General features: G+C 35.8%; 3 protein-coding genes across 8 annotated transcripts in view; 2 read left to right on the plus strand and 1 right to left on the minus strand.

The window, feature by feature from the left end:
* The window catches only part of COQ6 (coenzyme Q6, monooxygenase), a 36,065-nt gene extending 25,576 nt beyond the window's left edge, over nt 1-10,489 (plus strand). The window contains exon 13 of one of the 2 annotated variants that reach the window (XM_058162321.1): nt 10,471-10,489. The gene's annotated coding sequence lies outside the window, so the exon portion shown is untranslated. Of the gene's footprint in view, nt 1-3,991; nt 4,159-10,470 lie in introns of those variants that run through there. The other variant, XM_058162320.1, reaches the window with a different exon arrangement.
* Nucleotides 1-10,572, minus strand: part of ENTPD5 (ectonucleoside triphosphate diphosphohydrolase 5 (inactive)) — a 26,668-nt gene extending 16,096 nt beyond the window's left edge. For 2 of the 5 annotated variants that reach the window (XR_009152611.1, XM_058162324.1), the window contains exons 1-3: nt 10,451-10,570; nt 5,302-5,566; nt 3,340-3,419 (exon numbers count right to left, since the gene is read on the minus strand). Coding sequence is in view for 4 of the 5 variants with exons in the window: in XM_058162324.1 (XP_058018307.1) it covers nt 3,340-3,419; nt 5,302-5,566; nt 10,451-10,480 (375 nt within the window). In the remaining variant the exon portion in view is untranslated. Of the gene's footprint in view, nt 1-3,339; nt 3,420-5,301; nt 5,567-8,948; nt 9,059-10,450 lie in introns of all 5 variants that reach the window. The other 3 variants (XM_058162323.1, XM_058162326.1, XM_058162325.1) reach the window with 2 other exon arrangements.
* Nucleotides 10,492-24,375, plus strand: BBOF1 (basal body orientation factor 1). Its single transcript, XM_058162318.1, has 11 exons — nt 10,492-10,677; nt 10,790-11,060; nt 11,263-11,328; nt 11,958-12,101; nt 12,883-12,963; nt 13,060-13,130; nt 14,249-14,393; nt 17,493-17,986; nt 20,103-20,207; nt 22,620-22,688; nt 23,604-24,375. The coding sequence occupies exons 1-11, from the start codon at nt 10,634-10,636 to the stop codon at nt 23,710-23,712; spliced, it is 1,599 nt and encodes a 532-aa protein (XP_058018301.1). The 5' UTR covers nt 10,492-10,633; the 3' UTR covers nt 23,713-24,375.
* The last annotated feature ends 6 nt before the right edge of the window (nt 24,376-24,381 follow it).

Below are 24,381 nucleotides of genomic sequence, written 5' to 3' on the forward strand. Positions count from 1 at the left end.
GATGGCACCGACGAAGTCTGTCTCGGTGAAATGCTCTCTAATTGTTTCTTTATTTCTAATTGTTCTCTGTGACTCACTATGGATTTCCTACTCACGAGACCATCTGCTAAAAATTAAGGAACATTTCTTTAAGGAAGGAGCAGCTTTCTTTGATCTCACCCCCACCTGTCTTTACAAACACGGAGGAGATTCTAATACAGGAGGAGGCAATTCCCACGGAGCCATGGATTACCAAAAAACCAAACGACGAAAGCGACGGAAGAGAGGTAAACGAGCTGGGATCTTAAACAGATTAAGAAGTCGCATTAAAACTCCTCTGCCTTCAATTTCCCTAACAAATATACGCTCACTTGCAAATAAGATGGATGAAATACTCCTCTTAAACAAATACTATTCTGATTTTCGCAATTCAGCAGTCCTATGCTTCTCTGAAACCTGGTTAAATGAATCAATTGAAAATAGCAGCCTGAACATTCCAGGGTTTCAGACTGAACGATCAGACAGGATTCCAGAAACATCTGGTAAAAAGAAAGGAGGAGGCTTATGCCTATATATTAATAGAAACTGGTGTCAAGATTTTAATATAATTTACAAATTCTGTGACAACAATTCAGAGACTCTAATTATCAACTGCAAACCTTACTATTCGCCTCGTGAATTTTCCTCATTTCTTCTAATTGCTGTTTATGTCCCACCACAAGCCTGTGTAAACAAGGCATTATGAACTCTAGCTGACCAAATCATGGAGGCTGAAGCCAAACACCCTGATTCACTGGCCATTGTTTTGGGAGATCTAAACAAGGCAAACTTAAGGAAAGAGCTACCAAAATACTTTCAGCATGTCAATTGTCCCACCAGAGGCAAGAATACTCTAGACCATTGCTACACAACACTAAAAGATGCCTATCGGTCTTTACCACGTGCAGCTGTAGGACACTCTGATCATTGCATGATTCACCTTGTACCTGCTTACAGGCAAAGACTTAAAGCCACAAAACCAATAATTAAATCAGTGAAGACCTGGACGGAGGAATCAAAATTAAAGCTACAGGCATGTTTTGACTGCACTGATTGGAATATTTTTAAAGATACCTCTGCAGACCTGGATGAACTCACAGATACTGTAACATCATATGTCAGCTTCTGTGAAGACCTATGTGTACCTACAAGGAACTTGCGAATACACAGTAACAACAAACCTTGGTTTACACCTAAACTTAAGCAGCTACGACATTCCAAAGAGGAAGCCTACAGAAAAGGTGATAAAATGCTGTACAATCAGGCCAGAAATGCACTAACAAGGGAGATCAGAGCAGCAAAAAGAAGCTACTCTGAAAAGCTAAAGAATCAGTTTTCAGCAAATGAACCAGCAAACATGTGGAAAACTCTTAAAAATATCACCGGCTATGGCAAACCTCCTTCCCAGGCTGAAGGTAATCAACAACTGGCAGATGACCTGAATGAGTTTTACTGCAGGTTTGAAAGGAAACTACAGCCACCTATCTCCACAACCCCCATCTCAGACACACCAACAACAGCCAAGCCTCCTACAACTGACCCCATTTCATTGGGTTCACAACCCCTAGTGATCACAGAAAAGGAAGTGCAGGACCTATTTCACAGACAAAAGCCAGGAAAAGCTCCAGGCCCAGACAAGATAACTCCTTCTTGCTTAAAAGTCTGTGCTGACCAATTGGCTCCCATCTTCACCCATATTTTCAATAAATCACTAGAGATGTGTTATGTTCCTTCTTGCTTCAAACGCTCTACCATCATCCCAGTGCCGAAGAAGCCCACCATCAAGGAACTGAATGACTACAGACCAGTTGCTTTAACATCTGTAGTCATGAAAACCTTTGAAAGGCTAGTGCTTTCCTACCTGAAAACCATCACGGATCCGCTGTTAGACCCCTTGCAATTTGCATACCGAGCAAATAGATCAACAGATGATGCTGTTAATATGGCTCTGCACTACATCCTACAACATCTTGAGTCTCCAAAGACCTATGCAAGGGTCCTTTTTGTAGACTTTAGTTCAGCATTCAATACCATCATTCCAGACATTCTTCTAACTAAGCTAAACCAGCTACAGGTACCGGAACAGACTTGTAAGTGGATCACAAGCTTCCTAACAAGCAGGAAGCAGCAGGTAAAGCTAAGCAAGATCACATCAAATACCTGTACAATTAGCACAGGGCCCCCCCAAGGCTGTGTGCTCTCCCCACTTCTCTTCTCTCTGTATACCAATGACTGCATCTCCAATGATCCATCTGTTAAGCTACTGAAGTTCGCAGATGACACAACAGTGATTGGTCTCATTCGAGACAATGACGAATCCGTATATAGACGAGAGGTCGAACGACTAGCCTTGTGGTGCAACCAAAACAATCTGGAACTGAACACACTCAAAACCGTAGAAATGGTGGTAGACTTTAGGAGAAACCCTTCCATACTTCCACCTCTCACAATACTAGACAACACAGTATCAACAGTAGATACCTTCAAATTTCTAGGTTCTATCATATCGCAAGATCTAAAATGGACAGCTAACATCAAAAACATCATTAAAAAAGGACAGCAAAGAATGTTCTTTCTGCGCCAACTCAGTAAGCTCAAACTGCCCAAGGAGCTGCTGATTCAGTTCTACAGAGGTATTATTGAGTCTGTCATTTGCACCGCTATAACTGTCTGGTTCGGTTCTGCAACCCAACAAGAAAAACACAGACTTCAGAGGATAATTAGAACTGCAGAAAAAATAATTGCTACCAACCTGCCTTCCATTGAGGACCTGTATACTGCACAAATCAAGAAGAGGGCCGTGAAACTATTTACAGATTCCTCGCATCCTGGACATAAACTGTTTCAACTCCTACCCTCAAAACGACGCTATAGAGCACTGCACACCAGAACAACTAGACACAAGAACAGTTTTTTCCCGAAGGCCATCACTCTGCTAAACAAATAATTCCATCAACACTGTCAAACTATTTACTGAATCTGCTCTACTATTAATCTTCTCATAGTTCCCATCACCAATCTCTTTCCATTTATGACTGTATGACTATAACTTGTTGCTGGCAATCCTTATGATTTATATTGATATATTGACCATCAATTGTGTTGTAAATGTTGTACCTTGATGAACGTATCTTTTCTTTTATGTACACTGAGAGCATATGCACCAAGACAAATTCCTTGTGTGTCCAATCACACTTGGCCAATAAAAAATTCTATTCTATTCTATTCTAATGGAAAAATCATATCAGTAGTTTGCCTTTCTGATTCATACTATTCAAATAAATGCCAATAGAAAAATTGTTTTCCATTAGAAAGTCTTACCTGCTTAGGCTGATTGGCATATGCTGAGAGACCTGGTTTCACTGATTCAAAAACTTCCCCTTTTAACTCTGCAGGGTTTTCTGTAAAAATTATATAAAATAAGATATTAGATAAGCTAATTTTTATCTAAGGCTATAGATTTAGTTCAATGATATTTTGCTCTACTGATTACAAATGAATTAATAACTGAAATATGTCAGTGAAGGTTGTGGTTTTTAATCGAACTGTGTCCCAAAGTTTCAACCACGAAGTACCTTTCAGAAAAATTGATTTACAGTGAAAATGTAGAAAACAGAAATTTTATTTTGTAGTATTTATATAATTCTTGGTAATGGAGACTTCTGGGTGAATGTTTCTGTGTAACAAATATTATAAGAAGACGACTTATAATATTTTGTAGAAGCCTACAATATGAAGAGATATTCTGGAGGAAAAATCTAATCCATGTCACAAACGTGTACTGCCTCAACAGCAACATTGTGATGGTGCCATTATTATTATTAGACTCAAAAGATGGGCATCATTGCATCATAAAACATAATCACAAGGCATAACCAGCCAGCCAAAATACTACACAAAATCTAAAAGCAAAATATGACAAAATGGACTAAGCTGTCTTAGTTGTATTAATTCTCATTTCATTTGCTAACAGAGATGAAAACCCAGATGCTTCATAATTCTGGATCAAAACCATCTCTCCTCTTCCTCCTTTTGGAAGACAGTTTTTCAGAAGACTACATTTGATTTTTTAGTGTAATACAGCTGTACAAATCCAGTATTACATAAGTAGGGCAAATACTTGTATTGGATTAATGATGAAATAAAGGATTAATAACAAGGATTAAGACATTGTAGTATACAATTAAATATAATACTAAAAAATACCCAACTGGAAATGCCAAGCAACCAAAGAGCAGAGAATGTTGTTAAACATCTATAACATAATCCTTTCTTGTTTTTCTATGTGTAGAATTAAGTTGCACTCATATCCTGTTTCCATCTTTTAAACTTAACCTACTTTAGAATCTTTCTCAGGGAAATACATCAATTAAGCAACCGATCTAATAACTCTTTACAAAGAGACTTGGACAAACCAATAAACGTTGACTGAAATCAGGAAATAACGAAAACTGAGGGAAACTGTAAATAAGTGTCAAGTACATCCACTACTTATCAGACTACTAAAACTCTGATTTCTTTAGGCTTTAATGGGTGAAAGGGCAAACTCTTTTGAACTAAGGTGCCCCAAATGGCCAATTGAAGAATGCATCCAAAATCCGGGTCCCAAGACTCCATGGAATTGAAATTTAGCAATTATTTTATGATATAAACATTATCATGGAGCAGTTTATGACATAATACAAAATGTCAAGACATGTCCAGCTGTGGTATACAATTCAACATGGGGGTATTTTCAAGGTAACCACATCTTTGAATGTATCCCAATTTTTTTCACTGAAGGCATTACATCAAAAGCTTTGTCACTTTGATGGCATTGAGGAATCTGGTAAGGAAATATTTCTGAAAGGATGACTCAGGGGTCACAGGTTGTCTAGTAAATTCCTGAAACATTTAATCTTATCTGAATTATAATTTAAGAGTTGCTTATAGACTTGCTGAGGTTAAGTCAACAACTTGTGGAGAGTAAACAAGTCAATTAATTGCTTATAATACATTGACAAGTATCTGGTTGTTATAGCATTTTTTATGATTTATTTATTCAATTAATATAACTGTCCACCTCACATTTGTGATTGGATGGCTAACATAATTAAAAACCACAAAAACAATACACAACATACCAAATGCAAAAACACAAAAAATAATATCATTAAAACTAATTAAAAACCACAGAACACAATCAGTGGAAAATTATAAGTGATGTGTCAACCAATACAGCCACCTAGCAGACATATGTACACCACAAGTACAAATGTTCAGGAGAACTTCCAACAATCTTACCTGGGCTTTTCTGTATAAAGGTATAAATATGAATTCGTGTTCCTGTGCTTCCTGCATCAAACATGATGCCATAAAATGTTTCCATGCTGGCATTGGCTGGACACATCTTAAGGGGGAAGAGTTCTTGGAACCATAACTCCGGTTTGGGATGAGAAACAATACAATAAATGGAGGAAAACACAATTATGGCAATAACTGTGAACCAGGAAGTACCCATCATCAGAGAACTGCAGTTTGAATCAAGAATTCCAGATTGTAGAGGTTCCTGAAGATAACATTATATACATTAGAAAAATCATATTTAATAAGTCAGCCAACACAGAAAATTCCCACATCCCCAAAAGGTGATTTCATCACTAATACAAGGACAAACCACTACACTTCAAGTCTGCTTTTTTAAATCTATGAAACAGTTACAACTGTGTTCTAAAATTCTATATGGAATATATGCAAAAGTTCTGCTTCTTTAAAAGTTATAGGTTAATATTGAACATTCCAAATTAATGTAGGAATTAATGTAGTCAGCTTTGCTATAATTCTAGCTAACACTTTGAGAAGGCTAGGAAAGCTCAGAATACAAGTGTCGTTCAAAACAACCAACAATGGGAGTGTACATGCTGCTGATGACACTAAGTAGGCAGAACAAAACAATGCATTTAGTTGTGGTGCCCTCCCCCTTCATATCCAATTTATGGTTCAGGATCATTTCTCTTTTGTGCTTTTTCTTTCAAATCAAATTCCCCTATTAATTGTGTTTGATGTGCAGAAGCACACTTGCATCCTATAAGATTTCCGAAAATGTTGACACAGTAATAGATTAAAAAATCTGCTTAAAGGAAAATTCTGCTTAAAGGAAAATTCAGCACAGGAAATTCACAAAAGCTAGATTATGCTAAAATCTCAAAGTGAAATGCACTGTTGGAAGAAATATCCATCTGGGTTCAGTTCCAAGTGGGGACAAAGACACTGGAAACATGGAGGCTGCTTGGAAAGATGGTTTAATGGTAGCCAGGATCACATGGCTTGAGATCCTGAACAGAAAAGGGATGAGATCCTGTGCGCTCCCTGGCTTTATGCTTTTTCTGAGCTTTGAACTTTCTGGGGCACAGGAAGAGTATCCTGATTGGTTGTCAAACTCCCAGGTGTCTAGGGGTCTTAGCTAACGTTGTAGGTTGTATCTCAAGCTTGCTTGAGCCTTGCCATGTGGTGAGTTTCTGTTGCTAGATGAGTCCTACTGTGTTGCAAATGAGGTCCATTGACAAAGGTGGGGAGAATGAGTTTCTACCTCTGACCCATTGACAAAGTTGGGGGGGAAATGAGTGAGCTTGGCTGAGGCTTTAATGGCCCATTGACAAAGGTGGGGGGTGGGGGGTCAGGAAGCTGCTTTGTCTTTAAAACATGTTTCTCCATTTCTCATCCAGGGAAATATATTCTGCCTTTTAAATATTTTCTAAAATATTTCATTCTTCTAGGAGGGGGGTGGGTGCTAAATTCCTACAGCACATTAATTAAAGAAAACAGAAGATCATTTCAGATTTTATGACTTAAGTTTCTGTAGCAAGAAAGAATTTATGAACATTATTGCTTCTAGTAAATTCCTGAATGCCTAAATAATTTGAAGCCAATGCACTGGAAACCAATGACTGTAAAGTTTAATGGGTTAGAGATTGTGGGTCAGATGCCTAGTTTTATTGTCTTTGCTATTGTTACATACCACTCATAGTTGAGTTCTACAAGATGGACAGCAAGGTAACAGCTCTATAGATTTCTTCACATTAAAACAAAGTATATAAAATTTAAAACCATTTCTTCCTCCATTCAGGTCCCCTTTCCCCCTGCTGTGCCATTTGTTTTACTATGCTTTTCACAGGTATTTCACAGGTACTTCCACAGTAGATCCTTGCTGGTTATTAACTCTGGTGTGCTCTGGTGTTTTTTTTAATAAATATCAACCTTTATCTTATGCAATCATTTTTCACAATTACCAGAGATCTGCTATTTAGAACAATTCACTGGCAGTATCTGAATCCCTAATTGCTGGATTCTTTATTGCTTCAGCATCCATCCTCCAATTTTTTTCAATTTTCTATCTCCTGTTATTCAAAAAAACTCAAGTCTATTCTACTTTTCTTTCATTTGCTTGTCATATCATGTGTTTAACTTTTATTGCTACTCTTTGAACTTTATTTCTACTCACAAACTATGACACAGTCCCTTAAACAGTTACTTTTTAATCCAATCATACTACTAACAAAGTTTCTCCTAATAATTAATTGAAAAGTTTTTTGCTACTTTTTTGGCTGGTTTAATTTATAACTTGTTTAAAAAAATCAAATTATTATGTTTGTGAAAAATAGGAACAAGAAACTTATAGCAATACATGCCCAAGATACAATAACTATTATCCATATATTTCTTTGGAAATTGGGCAGGCATAAGAATATTAAGTCTGTATTTGCCAAAATGCATTTTGAACTTAAACCTAAACCTTAGTTTTCTAATGCATAATATTCTAACCCATATAAAACCTTAAGTATTGTTCATATGTTGCTCCAAGTACTTGTTGTCAAACTATATCGGATTTAAAAGTATAATTAGAAAAATATGATGCTGAAATTTTAATCTAATCTACAAAAATGGCTCTACATAAACTAAGGAAATTTGATCTAATTGGAAACTTTTAAAATCTAAAAATAGTGAATGTATGCAATGTAATCTACCTTCTTTTTACAAATTCCATCTAAAAATATTCCATCTAAAAATATTTTTATTGTAAAACCTTTATCATAATCTCTTAATCTTCCTACCCTTTTATAAATGTTGGTAATACACCATATAAACCAGTCTTTATTTTCTTCCTCTCCTTTTTGAATGGGGTAAGGAAATGAAAAGAACAAAAAAGGAAAATTTTATTATTTATTGCAAAAACTTAATCCCAAAGCCTTTTAAAGACTTTAAAAAATAAAGTTTAAAATAAAAATAAAAATATTTAATATTATATTGTTTAATAATGCCTAATATGTATGTCTTATTTGCAATTATCATTTAGTTGTATGCACAATGACATTTTTTTAAAAATTGCATTACCACTAAGAGATTCGTCCTTAAAATGCATTGGGACTAAGATTTTGCAATATAATATAGTATAATATATAATAATATAATATAATAGTATAGTATATAATATAGTATAGTATAATATAGTATAATATAGTATGTGCATTGATTTTCTTTTTTCCCTTTTTAGTTTAGTTTAGTTCCTCCAAGAGATCAAATTAGTTTGTACTGGGGATCTCTTTTTCATTTATTCCCACAAAAATAACCCACATTAGCATGGGGGGAGGACAAAAGGAGAGGGAGAGGGTGAGAATGAATCCCAAAATCAGAGTTCCACAGCCAAGTGTATCCTTGAACCTAGGACTCCCTGGCCATGATTCATTATCTTAGCCACTAAGACACTTTGGCTCTCCATTTTTATTTTTATATATAACATATATTATTATAATAAATATCGTATCGTATATCATAGATATTAGTCTTCATCCCCATATCTTCAAATAAAAAGTCCCAATTTGGCAGTTTTTTTCTATTCCAGACTTCCCCCCAAAATATTCAGGACATGAAATACAAACTATACGTGTACTTACCTGTTCTATGGGTACAATGAAAAATATTTAGCTGTTAATCATGTAGGCAGGAAAGTTGCATATTATATATCAGTAAGTCCATTTTCTATGAACAGAGGTTTATCATTTATCTAAGGCAAACAAGAAAAAAAATGTCCAGTTGGATTTTTTTTCTAGCAGAAGTTCAAGGGGCATATTTCAAGTAGGAAGTTCCCCTGAAAACTACTGACCTAGGAAATTATTTACCAACTTGAATATTTATTGCAACAAGAAGATTAAAGTCAATAGAAAAAAAACCAAAGGCATTTACATTTTGTCATATTCAGCAGTCCAGTTTTACTAGATGAAATAGATACTAAATCAATGTGCTCCAGATATGTGGTACTATCTTTTATTTTTCCTAGTCAGACTTATATTTGTCAAATTGTGTAAGAACACATATTAACTCTGTAAGACTCTTGTAAGAATACCTATGATCCCAAGATTGATATAATTACTTGGAATTGATATGTTAAGTGTCTTTAAAATACCGTATCAGAAATCTGAAAAGACACCGATACATCTGAAATTTGTGAAAAAAAAGCAACATCATTTTCAAGAATAGCAGCATACTGAGCATATCTGGAACTGGAATTCGTATGTAAAGAAATCACACGTGACTTATTTTTGCTGTAATCAATGACCTCTTATATTTTTAGAAATAAAAATATGGGTAAAAAAGGATGAACCACTTTTCCTTTTCACGTAAAATAATTATGCAGAAATTTTCAGACTGGGTACAGTAGATGAAAGATTAAATTAGCAATGGAAGATGCACGCCAAGTACTTGTCAATTGAGCCCTACTGAGTTATATGAGATCATAGTATGGAAATAAAGAACAGGACCAATAAAGTGAGAGAAGCTTTTTAAAAAATAAATAAATAAATAAATAAATAAACGTTTGCCGTTGAGACTGAAGAATTTTGTTGGGTTGTGCGCTATTATATCTTGCCAGTTCTTTTGTACTGAAGGATGCCCAAATGACAATACGAAGAAGAAAAGCCTTTAGTTAATTCCGTTTATGGGTTACTTAAAATATCATCACGGGCTGAATGCGTGTGAAAGGAGACAGATCGCTAAAGAGTGAGCGAAGATACAGAAAATACAAAGCTATCGAGACAAGGGAGTTTGAAATATTTAAGAAGACATGAAATGCAACGAGAAATATCACCCAGACCAGGGGTCTCCAACCTTGGTAACTTTAAGCCTGGAGGACTTCAACTCCCAGAATTCCCCAGCCAGCTTCGCTGGCTGGGGAATTCTAGGAGTTAAAGTCCTCCAGGTTTAAAGTTACCAAGGTTGGAGACCCCTGACCCAGACCACGATAAGGGAGACAGCTCGAGAGGTTAAGTACGCCGAAAGACAGGAGCAAGGGACGCGTATTTTGGGTCGACTCCCGCGTCGGCGGCCCTGGATTAGGGAAAGACATCCCTTCCCACCCATCCCCATTGACACCCCACCCCCCAGCCCAGTTTTCACTCACCATGTTCTCCGAACCTTCAGCTTTCCACATCTCACCGGTGCCGCGTGTCACGTCAATACATTGCGCGTTACGTCACGGGCGCACCAGGCCAGCCTCACTTTCCCGCGACGCGTGGTTTCCATGACAACGGAGTCGCTTTAAAGAAGGAAAGCCATCTCTAGAAAGAGCCCACGCCTGCTGACAATGACAGGGAAAACCGCGCAAGACAAAGGCGCGAAAGGAGGGAAGTAGGTATCTTGGAAGGGGTTCTCTTAACGAAGGCGGTTGGGAGCTGCTGGCCGGGGCTAGTCGGTTAAGCCAACCCTTCACTCGCCCTTTGCGTCGCGTTGCTCTTCTCAGGGGAAAGAAAGACGGCGCGGCCGCGGGAAAGAGCAGAGTAGACCCGAAGTCCTTGAAGGAGGAGTCGGAGGCCGAAAGGGCGAAAGCCGCAGCGACGCTATGGGAGGCCAGGTTGGAGGTAACGGAGATCTCCCGCAAAGAGTACCGCGAGGCTGCTCGCCGCCTAGCCCGGGACAACGAACAGCTGGAACGGCAGCAGCGGCGGCTGGAGAAAGATACGGTCGACGTGCTGTCCTACCTCAAGAAGCAAGAAGCGGAGAAGGAAGACCTGGTAGGTGTAGAACAGAACAGAACAGAGTGGGAAGGAACCTTGGAGGTCTTCTAGTCCAGGGATCCCCAACCGTGGCAACTTTAAGCCTGGTGGACTTCAACTCCCATAATTTTTGCATCCCTTCATTCAACGGTTATTGGTTTCTGGCTGTTAACAGAGGGAATTATTGACTTCTTTATCAACTTCGTTTTTTAATATTTAGATTGAGAAGCTGAAACAGCAGGTGACTGAATTGAAGCTCAGAGCCAAAGAAGAAAGTGAACTAGCGGTGAATGGACATTTCTTCTGACACTTTTGGTAACAAAGAATACTGCAGATCAGGCTTAGCATGTCTTAAGCATCAGGCATGACAGATAAATGTTAAATTTATCTACATAAGCTACATAAGATTATTTTGCACTAAAAATACAAAATTAATTATTTTTAAAACTCACTTTGTTACTAATTCTTTAAACGTTTTTTGAAACTTATTTTGCTAGAAAAAAATGGAAAAGTAGGGTCCAAGTATGCTGATTTCTCCTTGAGGTAATAAAGCCAAACATGTGCTTTTTTTGATAGACTAAATTGTTGACATCTAAGTGAGTTACTTCCAAGTAAACACACCTTGCATCAAGCTCTAAGAAAGTTGTAATCCTCAATTCTCAGCAGTTGGTTCATACAATCCAAGGTAGAACTTGTCTTGAAACTGATAAAGCCATTATTTACACCTATTTTGCAGTTTTATTTTATTAATAGTTATTTTAGTTTTTAAGCAGTAACCTTCATCTGGGGATGGATTATTTTTAATTGCTTTTAAAGATTGCACTAAAATGTCACATTTGTTTTTCAGTACTGTTTAACTAATTTTAGATCTATGCCTAGATATTTTATTTGAGCTAAAAGATGTTAAATTTGTAGGCAGAACAATTCGCTAAACAGTTAGAAGAGTTGGAGGAGAAATTTCATCGAAAGGCTAAGGAAATTGGTCTAATTCAGATTGAACTTAAAATGATTAAAGAATTTCGGAAAAAGAAAACACTTTTGGAGAAAGAATTAGAAGATGTAAGTTTATTCCTTACCATTCTTATATTAATTTTTAGAAGGGCTTTATACTCTTCCTTTATTGATAGTTCCTATGATAGACATATGTAGCTTCCAGTAGTGACATAGAGTTGTGAAATATGTATCAGAACAGTCATTATAATTATAATAGGACAGTAAAATATTACTTTGCAGAAATTCAACTGTCAAATCTGGCAGAACAGGTATTTCAACAGGTATCGCAAAGAACAATCATTTCAGCAATACCTCTAGAAGAGAAAAGTTATGTTAAAATGAGAGACAAGGTTATATCTCTAAATAGTGCTCATTATATACTGGTATGTATTTATAGAGTTGCTGATCTATTGCTCTTTTTTTTTTTTTGCTAAGTAAGAGATGATAGGTTAAAAACTACAAACCTGGAAAACAATTGGAGAAAATCTAAATCTGAGATGTCCTAGAATAATCCAGTCCTGGAAAGCCAGTTTGGTCTAGTGGCTAAGCACCAAGTTAGAAAGCAAGAGACCCAGTTCAGGTCTCACCTTAGCCATGAAAGCCAGCTGGGTGATTTTGGGCCAGTCACTCTTTCTCAGCCCAACTCACCTTACAGAGGAGTTGTTGGGGGAAAATAGGAGGAAGTTGTGTCAGATATGCTTGTCACCTTGAGCTATTTGTAAAAATAATAAAGGTGGGATACAAATAGATAAATAAATGCAGGCCTGTGCAGTTTTTTTGCAGAAAGTGTTCGTTGAATTGTTTTCTATATGACTACATTATAATTAAATGCTTCTTTAAATTCTAGCTGAAAGATACTTTGGATACCACAAAAAAAGAACATCAGGAAACTATTAGTATGTTGGAGAAAAAGTTCATTGAAGAAAAGGTAGTGTATTTTGGGAATAGTAGACATAGAGCTCCAATGTACCTAATCCCTGCAGTAATGAATGTATACTTTTACTTTACTTTTTCTTTCTTTCAGCAACGTCTGGAAAGAGAAGCAGAGAAGAAGATTATAATGCTGGCTGAAAGAGCCCATCATGAAGCCATTGCGTAAGACTTAATTGATCTCTGTATTCTTATTTTGGTAAATATGAATGATGATGGTTATGATGCTAATGATGATGATGGTGATGGTGATGATGATGATGAAGAAGAAGAAATACGAATGGTTCTGGAAAATCAATACATGCTTCATTCCTGGAAAAAAATAGGATGCCAAGCTGAAAGTAATCCTAATACCGTGTTTCCCCAAAAATAAGACCTATCCCAAAAATAAGATGTAGCTTGATTTTTACATGTGTGCTCAAAATAAGCCCTATATCCAAAATAAGCCCTAGTTAAGACCCTGCCCTCTCCGTTGCACCTGGTTGCATGGGGTGGGGCGAAGCACATGGGTAAAAATCAAGCGAGGGGGATGGGGGGTGTGTGGAGCTGCTTACTTTTAGACAGTTGCAGCCAGGCTTTGCACACCCCATCTGCCTGCCTTGCTGGCCCATTTCTCTTTCAGCCCCTTGCACACGTTGCCCCTGGTCTCTGTTTCGCTGTCAGAGGCCTTCAGGAAAGGCCTCTGCAGCTGATAAAAGAGCTCTGGATTGATGTGCGCAGTGCCCCCGGCCTCCGTTTTGCTGTCATAGACCTTTTCTGAAGGCCTCTGATGGCAAAACGGAGGCGGGGGTGATGTGTACAAGTGGCGGCAAGTGGCTGCAGAAGTGGGCCAGAAGCAGCCACACGGGCTCCTGCTAGGTGAGGCTGTCAGTGCCGCTGCCACAAGGTGAGATAGCGGAAGACATCCCCTGAAAATAAGCCCTGGTGTCTCTTTTGGAGGAAAAAAAATATATAAGACCAGATCTTATTTTTAGGGAAACATGATATGTCCTTAAATAGATCTCTATCACTTCATTCTGAATTTATTTTTTTATTGTGAAATATTAAATAAAGGAGCTAAAATTCTCGTGCTGATAGAATTTCTTCTGTAATGAAATATGTGAAAGACATTTCTTTTGGGCTTGGACTCAAAAACTAATCCCCACTCTTGGGGATCCTCCAGAGCAGGGAGATAAATAGATAAAGTTCCATTGTGCAGGAAGACTTTCTATTTACATGTTACCGTATTAGAATTAACTCAGAAAATTTGATGCCAATTGCTGAATCGTTTTGCTCTTATTCAGGCAGTTGGATAATGCTGGACGAGCAGTTTTTACAGAGAATGTTCGTCTTCAAGAGGCTCTTGGTTATCACATGAAGGAGACAGAAGAGTTACAAAATATCAAGGAAAAATTGGAGGAGAGCAATGCCTTTCACTTGCATGAAAAGGTTTTTATTTTTCCCTTTTTGTTCTTTGATAAATAAGATCTAAATCATATTTCAGAAAGTAATACAGTTACTATATTAGCAATACAGTTTTTCTAAACAGAGACACTGAAGAATTTATCATTTTGCATATCTTGGGAAGCTAAAAATTTTATGTAAATAGATTGGCAATTTTTGAGAGAGCTTCTCTTAGCCGCTTATTAAAAACCGTGTGTGTCTGTGTGGTTATGTTGAGATTTGGAAATGAATATGGCATTACTTACAATATTTAATCAAGGTAGCTTCAAAATAAGTTTAGATAAAATTGCTGTTATAGATAACAGATTTAAAAGAAAAGGCTCTGCTGGCTCAGGCTAGCAGATTCAAAGCAATCTTAATTTTGCACTTTGTTTGTTACAGTAACAACTATATAACTTTGTGGTACTCACAAATAGGAGATGGAGACATAATGCTTCCTATGTCTGTTCCCTAAAACTAGTATTTGTACAGCTGGTACAGCGGGGACACAGCTTTAAATCCATCTTCAGCCATGCAAGTGACTTTGAGCCAGTCACTGTATTATCTTCAATATAGTGTTAAGAAAAATAAGACAGAATACAATGTACACTGTCTTAAGTTCCTAAAAGAAATACAAGATACACAATAAATATGGGGGTAACACTAAATCTTTAAAACCAATAGCCCTTCATAAGTTCATATGCCATGAATTTATCCTATCCTATTTTGGCGCCATTCAAATTTGTGGTATCACTGTGTCTTGTAATTAATTTCCCAGGGAACCTTTACTATATGTAAAGGTTGAAAAATACTGTTGAGATCATCTAGTCCAATTCCTTCCAGTGCAGGAATCTACTATTATAGTATCCCTGAAAAATGACTATAAAATCTCTGTAGTTGTTCCAATGTTGAACAATTCTCAACCATTAGGGTACTATTTGTAATACATAATCTGAATCTGTTTCTTTTGTAATGTAAACCTGTTGTTTCTCCTCTTGTTTTCTGGAATTTAAGTTTACCTTACCATCAGATACTTCAGGATAACTTTCATGTTTCCAAGTCTTCATGTTTTTCCTCTTAAGTTTTTCTTCCAGATCCCTTACCACCTTGTTGGTTTCCCCTAGACACACTCCAGGTTGTCAGTGTCCTTCATAAAATAGTTTTGCTTCCTGCATGCAACATTTTAGGTATAGTGATAGTCTGATCAATGTAGAATGGAGAGTGGCAATGACTTCTCAATATATGGAGACCATAATGAGATTATGTAAATTATGTATCAGAAATAATATATTAATATCATTCTTTTGACTTTTTCCCATCCAAATGGAAGATGCAATTTACAGAATTGCATCTCATAAGTAGAACTTGCATTTGATATATAGCAATTGCTAATTTTTAAAAATGGGTTAATAGCTTTTTATACAAGAAATCTGTTTACTTGTTTACTAGAGGATCTAAGGACACAAGTCTATTCAATTTCTGTCCTGATTTCTGTCCATTATTGCATCTTGTGAAGGTCCTCTTGAAGTTTGTTGCTAAGGTATATTTGTCTGCTAAAGTGATTACAATATCCTCCCGTCTCCTCATATCATCTACAACTTTAATAATCATATTAACCTTTTATCCAAGCCATTTATAGTTACCATATGTTGAATGGTACAAACCCTGGAATGAAATGTATCACTTAATACTTCTATCCAGCTTGACTCAGAACCACTGACAAAAACTGTTCATCCAGATTTATCCATCCCCAATCCTCTAGCACTAAGACTGTCCTTTGTGATATCGCAAAGATCATGGAAAGATCCTCAAGATAAATCTTCAAAACTCTCAGATGTCATTGATCTGAACTTGGAGTTTGAAACTCATTCATGATAGTCAAGTGTTTCAAAACTCTTCACTTATTTTGTGTTATGAATCCATTTTTTCAGTTGTTCTGTTTAGGCTCATTGGAACAAAGTTTCCCATTGGAAAGAATACAGAAACAACATACAACTGCTCCATTCTTAAGAGTTGTTATTGTCCAGAAATTCTTCCTTATTTCTACCTTGGATCTCCCCCAATGAACTTCCACCCATTGCTTCTTGTCTTATCCTCAGCAATATGGAGAATTAATTAATGCTCTCTTCCAGTGGTAGGTCTTCAAGTGTTGGAAAACTGCTATCAAGAATATATCATATGTATATCATAAGCATATCATATTGTATTATATATCATATATCATATCAATTATCATATTATGGTATATGAGCCAAATAGTCTAAGACACCAGCTAGGAGACCAAAAGTTATAGTTTGATCAGAAAATTTATGTTTAAGAATAGAATAGAATAGAATAGAATAGAATAGAATAGAATAGAATAGAATAGAATAGAATAGAATAGAATAGAATAGAATAGGAACAGGAACAGGAACAGGGATAGGATAGGATAGGATAGGATAGGATAGGACAGGACAGGACAGGACAGGACAGGACAGGACAGGACAGGACAGGACAGGACAGGACAGGATAGAATAGAATAAACAGAGTTGGAAGGAACCTTGGAGGTCTTTTAGTCCAACTCCCTGCTTAGGCAGGAGATCTTGCTAAGATTTCTCTAGACTTGTTGAAATAGGCTGTCATGGAATCTAGCTCTGATTTCCATTATATGCTATATGAAATACTTTATCTATTTTAAATCTCTTTCCAATCAACTTATGATACCTGATTCTGGTATTTTCAGAGAGTGGTATAAACTCCCAGTTTGGGAAAACTGACAATTTTTCCCATGGCATGTATGATTTTATACATCTCAAATATATTCCTTCTCAGTCATCATTCTTCCAAGTACTTTGACATTTATTTCAATTGAACAATCACTCTTTTAATTATGGTTTGGTTAGCAGGGCAGCTACAGTCAATTTGTTTCAAAGAATAAATATCTAATAATGTTACATACTATCTGGAAGGATTCAGCGTTGATAGAAGACATATTCTTCAAATACATGAAACGGGATTGGCAAATGATACATTCATTACCAATTCTTATTTGCCATTTTGATAATTTAAAAAATCTATTAATGTTTACCGATAATTTTCTGTCTTCTTTGTTCCTTGTTTTTTAAGGAAACCAAAGACCTTTTGATTAAGGAGAAGGTTCTACAAATTACTCAGCAGAAAGCACTAATCCAGGAACTTCAAAACAAGGTTAAAAAACTAGAAGAAGCAGTTAATTATATGGCTGGAGAATTTAAAATAGAAATAAAAAAAACAGAAGAGAAAGCTTTGGTACAGAACCAAGCAGCTCGGATAGAAATTGAAAAGCTGGAGCAGCTGTTGGAAATGAAAGAAAGAGAAATGAGTAGAGTGAAGAAATTAGCCAGGAACATCTTGAATGAAAGGACAGAAGTGGAGAAATTCTTCTTAGATGCTCTGGAGCAAGTCAAACAAGAGATTATAAGCAGCAGAAAGTGTTACAAGCAGGTGGCCCAAGCCGCCTATCAAAGGAAAATGATGGCAGCATTTGCAGGGAAAGAGGAATATCCCAGAATCAGAACATTTACTGACAGTGCACATAGCACAAATAGTGTGCAAATGGACCTTTTGGAAGCAGAGAAATGGTACATGTGGTGGTATTTTTGGCAGTTTTAATTTTTGGTCACTTTGGCTATTAGTAATAGAAACTAAAAGGAAGTTCCTTTGGAATAACATAGTTTGGTTTGGAATATTTTGGGATAGGAAAAAGAAATAATTCCATGTTCAGTAGTATATGTTATATTGACTAATGCTGAAAAAGCAAAACGTAATTGAAAAGAAGAATCTTGAATAAAAAAAGATTAACCTATTCCTCTAATTTCCAGATATATATAATTTATCATTATTTCCATTATCTTCATTAGAAAATGATAAAGCTAAGTTTTCTTGTATAACCTCAAAAGTCAGCTCCTTAAAATATACCATTAGCATTAAAATTCAAACAATATTTTAGACAGGAAGAAGGAACCAGAAAAATATTTTGTCAAGTATACTGTCCAACTCAGACTTACGTAGTTTTTCCTCCTTATAGTCTACTCTGTGTAGAAGGTTATGTGATCAGATTTGATTTGTAGTGATAGATTTGTGACTATTTAATGTAATACGGGGTTTTGATCTCTGGAAATTGAATACATTCAAATTATACTTTCAGACTTCTGGATACTCATATAAGAAATAAAATGAATGCCATTTTTCTATTATGTATTTTTTTCTACAATTTTATCGTTTTTAATATGATATAGTGGCAGTTCTGATCCAATGAAATATCTCATCGGATTTAAAAGGATGAAGTATGCTAGTTTTGTTTTGGCTCCAAAATCATTGTGCAAAGTACATTTTTCAATTTTCTCTTAAGAAAAAAATATTGAAAGTGTTTGAAATTCTGAGTAGGTGAAATTTAAATATGTTTAGTCAAGTGTTTGCTTTCTGCAAATACTTATTTTTTTCTATCCTACAAAATCATGTAGTGACAGAATGGAACACTGGGCCTTAAAATTGATCTTTCGACTTTTCTTTTCCTGAATTTATTCTTTACATTTGTTTTTGGATAGTACTACTGTCCAGGATTGCATGATTATGCACCTAAACAGCTTTTTTCAGAAGTTTTAAGATTTTAAATATTAAAAAAGGGATAGGCATGCAAAATTCATCATCAATTAAATCCTTATTAAAGATATGTTATCCCAAGTAGAAAATCTTTGTGATCAAATAACCATTTTACAATCACTAACAAAAAGAATACGATAGTCCGCATTTAGCAATTGCTTCAGACAGCAACTATTTGTAGTTACAACAGTGAAAAAAAGTAACTTTGTGACCAGTTCTCACATTTATGACCTTTAAAGGTCTAAAAGAAAGGAAAGCTAAAGACTGTAAGCATTAGTTGTAGTTTTAGTGACTGCTTTGCTTAATGACCCAGATGCCAGTCCCAGATGTAGTCACTAAATGAAGACTATTTGTATGGATATACCTCTGTTTGTAGCAAGTGCTACTTGTTTAGGTAATCTCATTGAAGTAGATTCTGGGGTGACCTACCTTTTAGATCTGCCATTAATTTATCGATGTCTTAAAAAACATATCTAGAGAAGTCTCTAGAAGGTACTGCCTGAAAATGTGTCCATTAAGACTACGTTGTCTTGACTACGCTGCTATCTTGTATCTCAAAAGACATAAGGAAGGAAGTTTAGGTAGAGAAACACAAGAAGGAAAATACTACAAGTCACATTGTGGTAGTTGTTAGCTATAATTAACTTTAAAAAATTCATTGTAACTTAATTTTTCTACATATCTTCTATCTTTTAGGATATAAAGCTGATGTATGAAACCAGCAATATTAATGAAATCCTTTCATAAAATCTATGTGGGTGTTGATTACCAGTTGGTAATTAATTTTTAGTGGAGCCAACTAGATTGATTTTATCCACTGATTTGCTCTATATAATTTGAAATGAAGGCAGAATACATAGCAACAGAAACTGAAAGCTTTTTATTCAAATATCTGAGCTCCTCCTAACAGTCTGCCTGTATTATCACCCTCTCCAAGTTGAATAATTTTTGAGGTGGAGGGGATGTATTAGTTTTCATAAGACTTTGGGGGACCATATAAATAGATGTACGAATAGGGTCATGCCATAAACTTTCATATAACTGCAAGATTATACTGATGAGCTGTGATTCATGACATCTTTTGTGTGTGTATAGGACAAATATTCAGAAGGGGAAGGTGGACATTTCTGAACTGACCTGGGAGCAGAAGGAAAGAGTATTGAGGTTACTGTTTGCAAAAATGAATGGCTTAAGACACCGGTAAAGTCCTATTTATTAAATTACCTAGAGTTGTAGAATTTTAAGGATTCATCCAAGTTGTAGTTTACTTCCTAGCTTATTACATGTATGCTAAATTTTAAATATGGAAAATAGCTACCACCAAAAAAAATGGCTATCTAGTTTAAAATATGACTACTGTTATAGACATTTTCATCTGTATATTTCTTATCCACTGCTATTCTAGTGAATAGCTAGAAAATAAGCATCAGAAAAATACATGGTTGCTTGTGAATCAGATGTGCTTTTTATATTTAGAAATCAATGTTTCAAAGAGGAGAGACTATGAGTTATAGATGTAATTTTGAATCATAGCAACCTATATATACAATACTGAATTAATGAATCTTATAGACAGTTATAAAAGAGAAAACCTATTATAATTAATATTTACTACCAACAGTGAGCTTTATAGAGTATCAGTATCATTGAGTGATTGATTCACATTTTGAATTAATCCATGGTTGGTTTAACATTAATTTATTATGTGACAAACAATTGCTAAAGAGGAGTGGGTGGAGCTGTATAACAAGTTAATTCAGTATATGGTTTCTTTGATCTTATCTTAACATCTCTATGAACCCAATTACGGTAATAGTTATATGAACAAAAATGAAAGAAGAAAAGAGAGACAGGGTTACTAATGGAGAGTGTAAGGCTTGTTTTTGTTAATTGCTATGGAATTAACACCAGGAGTCTGGTTATTTACGAACAATTAATGTTTAGTGATTGATTAAAATTATATCCTGTGCATCACATTGAGGATATGTAGGCTGTTAAAAATATCATGCATTGCCTCAACTTTGCCTGGACTATTTTTATATTTGTAAATTACATATTGGTTTTAGAAAATATAGATTATAAAAAGAAACTTGGCAAATTAAAATAATCTGAATCATAAAAGAATCTATGCAAAATATTGCAATTATAGTTTATATATACAATTTTTGGCATGTTATTGCTCCCCATAATATGTATGCAGGCCTAAAAAGATCTGAAAAATTGGCATCAGATTCTTGAAATAAGTGGTTTTAGGAGTTCTTAAAAAATGCTTTCCTGAGGTACTGTACTTCATGGGGATTTCTAAACAGAGATGGATTCTGATTTGTTGAGGACTGAAGCTATGACCATGCTCCCATAGAGTATTAGAACGGCAGAGCCTTTTTGCAGAATTATAGCAGATTACAAACTTATGTCTTTTTTGTCTAATAACATCTAAATATGCAAGTTTTGTATTTCCTGCCAGAAATTAATTTTTATCTTTGTTTCCATGCTATGAAGCACAGCCAATCTGGTGGGAAAATATGGCTCTAAACACAAGATTCAGATTTCAGTACTTCTTTATTATAAGGTTTATAATTCTGCCATTTCTTCAGGCACTTAAGGCAGAATAACTCATTCTTATATTTCCCCATATCAAGTTTGTGAGATGAGTTGGACTAAAAAAAGTGATTGGCCCAAAGCCAGGGGTGAAATGTTCCCGGTTCGGACCAGATCACCCGATCTGGTAGCAATGGCGGCGGGTGATTCAGAGAACCAGTAGCAAAAATCCCTCCCCCCCCCCCCAGCTGGGATCATCAGAACCCTTTAAAAGCTTTTTTTCTTCTGGCGATCCCAGTTGAGTTGATCATCACAGGCTTTGAAAAGCATTTTTTTACAACCTCTTCGGCCAAAGAGGTTGTAGAAAAAATGCTTTTAAAAGAAAAAAGTTGGCCACGCCCACCCAGTCACATTACACCCCCCCCCAAGCCATGCCCACAGAACTGGTAGTAACAAATTTTACATTTCACCCCTGCCCAAAGCCACCCACTGAGCTTTCATTTGAACATGAATTTCCCTTGTCCTAATTCATGCCATTAACCTTTAACTGGAAGTGGTTGTTCATCACTGTTGTCTTGATGAAATTTGCATGCCATTTGCATGTCATGTTAACCGAAAGTGTACAGAGAATTATTTATATCAGAGTCTTAATAAATGGATGAAGTAATGAAAGACAATTGGGAATGGGTCATTCAGAAGTTTACCTACCTATTGAATAATTAGATAACAACTTGAACTATTATTTACATTGATCGTGGCACATTACAATCTAGAATGAACATAGCTCTTCTAGTAGAGATCAGGGACATTTTTGCTATTTTTTGAGAGATGGAAAGGAGGAGACGCTTTTATCATATTGACTCCATCATTTCTTTGCAGATTATAAAATCTTTGATTATTGTTTAACAAATCAGTAATAAAAGTTTCCAACAAAATCTTGAAACTGAAAAAAATACATAAATATTATTTACTCTCCTTTCATTCTACTCTTGCAACAAGGGTTAAAGTATGCAAATAAAAAATAATAATTCAGGCCTTATTAACTCACCATTTATCCTATAATTTGTTTCATAGGAAATACAGTCAAGTTTTGGTTCCAGTAACACCATCCAATTTTAATTTTGCAGAAACAAAGGCATCTGAGTAAGAGATTACATCTATTTATTAATTTTAATTATTAATTTTCTAATACTTTACATACTGAATGAATATTGCTTCCAAAGGATGAGTTTTTTAGTTTTGTTGTGTCTGACTCTGGTTTATTGTTTATCTGCAGAATTGGACATGTGCAGTAATAACTTTCAGGGCAACGTATATTGTGGATGTTTTTTTCTTTCAACATAATCTTTTATCTAACTAATTTAAACATTTGATTACTACTTTAGATAGTACTTGTATAAGTAAGACTGACCTCTGTGGACATCTGGCTGTTGAATATGTGTAATTATTTATTATGATGATTTATATTACAATTTTCAAGATAACTAACATACTTTCTACAAAACATAATATAGATCCTAAAAATGTTTGCAGAAGTATGAAGTATTCAAGTTGTTAATAGATGTATGGGGAGAAAAGATCAGTGCAGGGCTATTCTGATGTATGTATCTTTTCTGGACCGAGTGCCCAAAGCGCATGTGTGTATGTGAATGCGTGTGCGTGCACCTGAACCCCCAAAATGCAATATGCATGCACCCCCCTACACACCCATGTGCATGTGCCCCACCCCCAGTGCATGTGCAACAGAGACCCGAAGACTAGCTGGCTGGGATGAGGCGCACACACATGCGCACACACATGCGCAGCTGAGCTGAACTGGGGCGACAGCTTGTGTGCCCACAGAGAAGGCACTGCGTGCCACCTCTGGCACATGTGCCATAAGTTCGCCATCACAGTCCTAAATAAATGAATAAATGGAATTACAACCTGAGAAATGTTTGTTCCAAGAATAAAAATTTAGCTGAATTCCTGATGACATTTGAAATCTTAAGGCTAAGATACAGAGGACAACCAAATACATATCATTCCTGATTTTTTTTTCCTGTTTAACTTTTACAGAGGTGATGCAGTTCCTGTCTATGCTTTCATCACTCAGCAGGCACCATTATCTGAATCATCTCATAAATCATCACCCCTCCCAGATATTCAGCTTATACCACCTGAATAGATTAGTATGGAAGCTAATCACAAACTCACTGAAATTATAACTCTTTTCTCAACATTTAATCACCTCAGATGTGTAAGATTACTCATGCTGCAGCAATGAAATCACTGTTTTTGCGTGTTATGATTTGGCTTTACATCAGGTCAACTTGAAAGATAACATAATTGCTTCTTTAAAGAAATAACTAATAGCTTTCTTCAAAAAGTAGCCGCCTATACATTAATTCATTAGTTTAAGAAGTTTTTTGAAGGGTTGTGTATTCTTGAATAAAATTGATTAAAATATGTTCACAAGTATTTTAAAAGCATATTTTTGTGAAAAAGTAATGAAAATTCTGGTAAGGAAATATCTCTGAAAGAATTATCCAGTGGGTCAGGAGTTGTCTAATATGAGATACAGATGAACAAATATAGATTTTTTTTCAGGTTTATATACTGTATCTTTCTCACACATATGAATATCTGGAGGTCAAATACCAGTGGCAGAGTCTGGCAATTTTGGTGTTTCTTAAAGGCAGCTTTTATTTTCATCTAAGTCTTTTACTTGCTTTTGATATTTTCAACCAGCATGGCCAATGGTTAGCACTGATTAATCCAAAACATTTACAAACCCACTGATTGTTATCCTTTAATGGAGGCATCATGTTCAAATAATAACCAGTGTTTACAGTTT

Source organism: Ahaetulla prasina, chromosome 1 (genome assembly GCF_028640845.1).
Source record: "Ahaetulla prasina isolate Xishuangbanna chromosome 1, ASM2864084v1, whole genome shotgun sequence".
NCBI classification, from domain to species: Eukaryota; Metazoa; Chordata; class Lepidosauria; order Squamata; family Colubridae; genus Ahaetulla; species Ahaetulla prasina.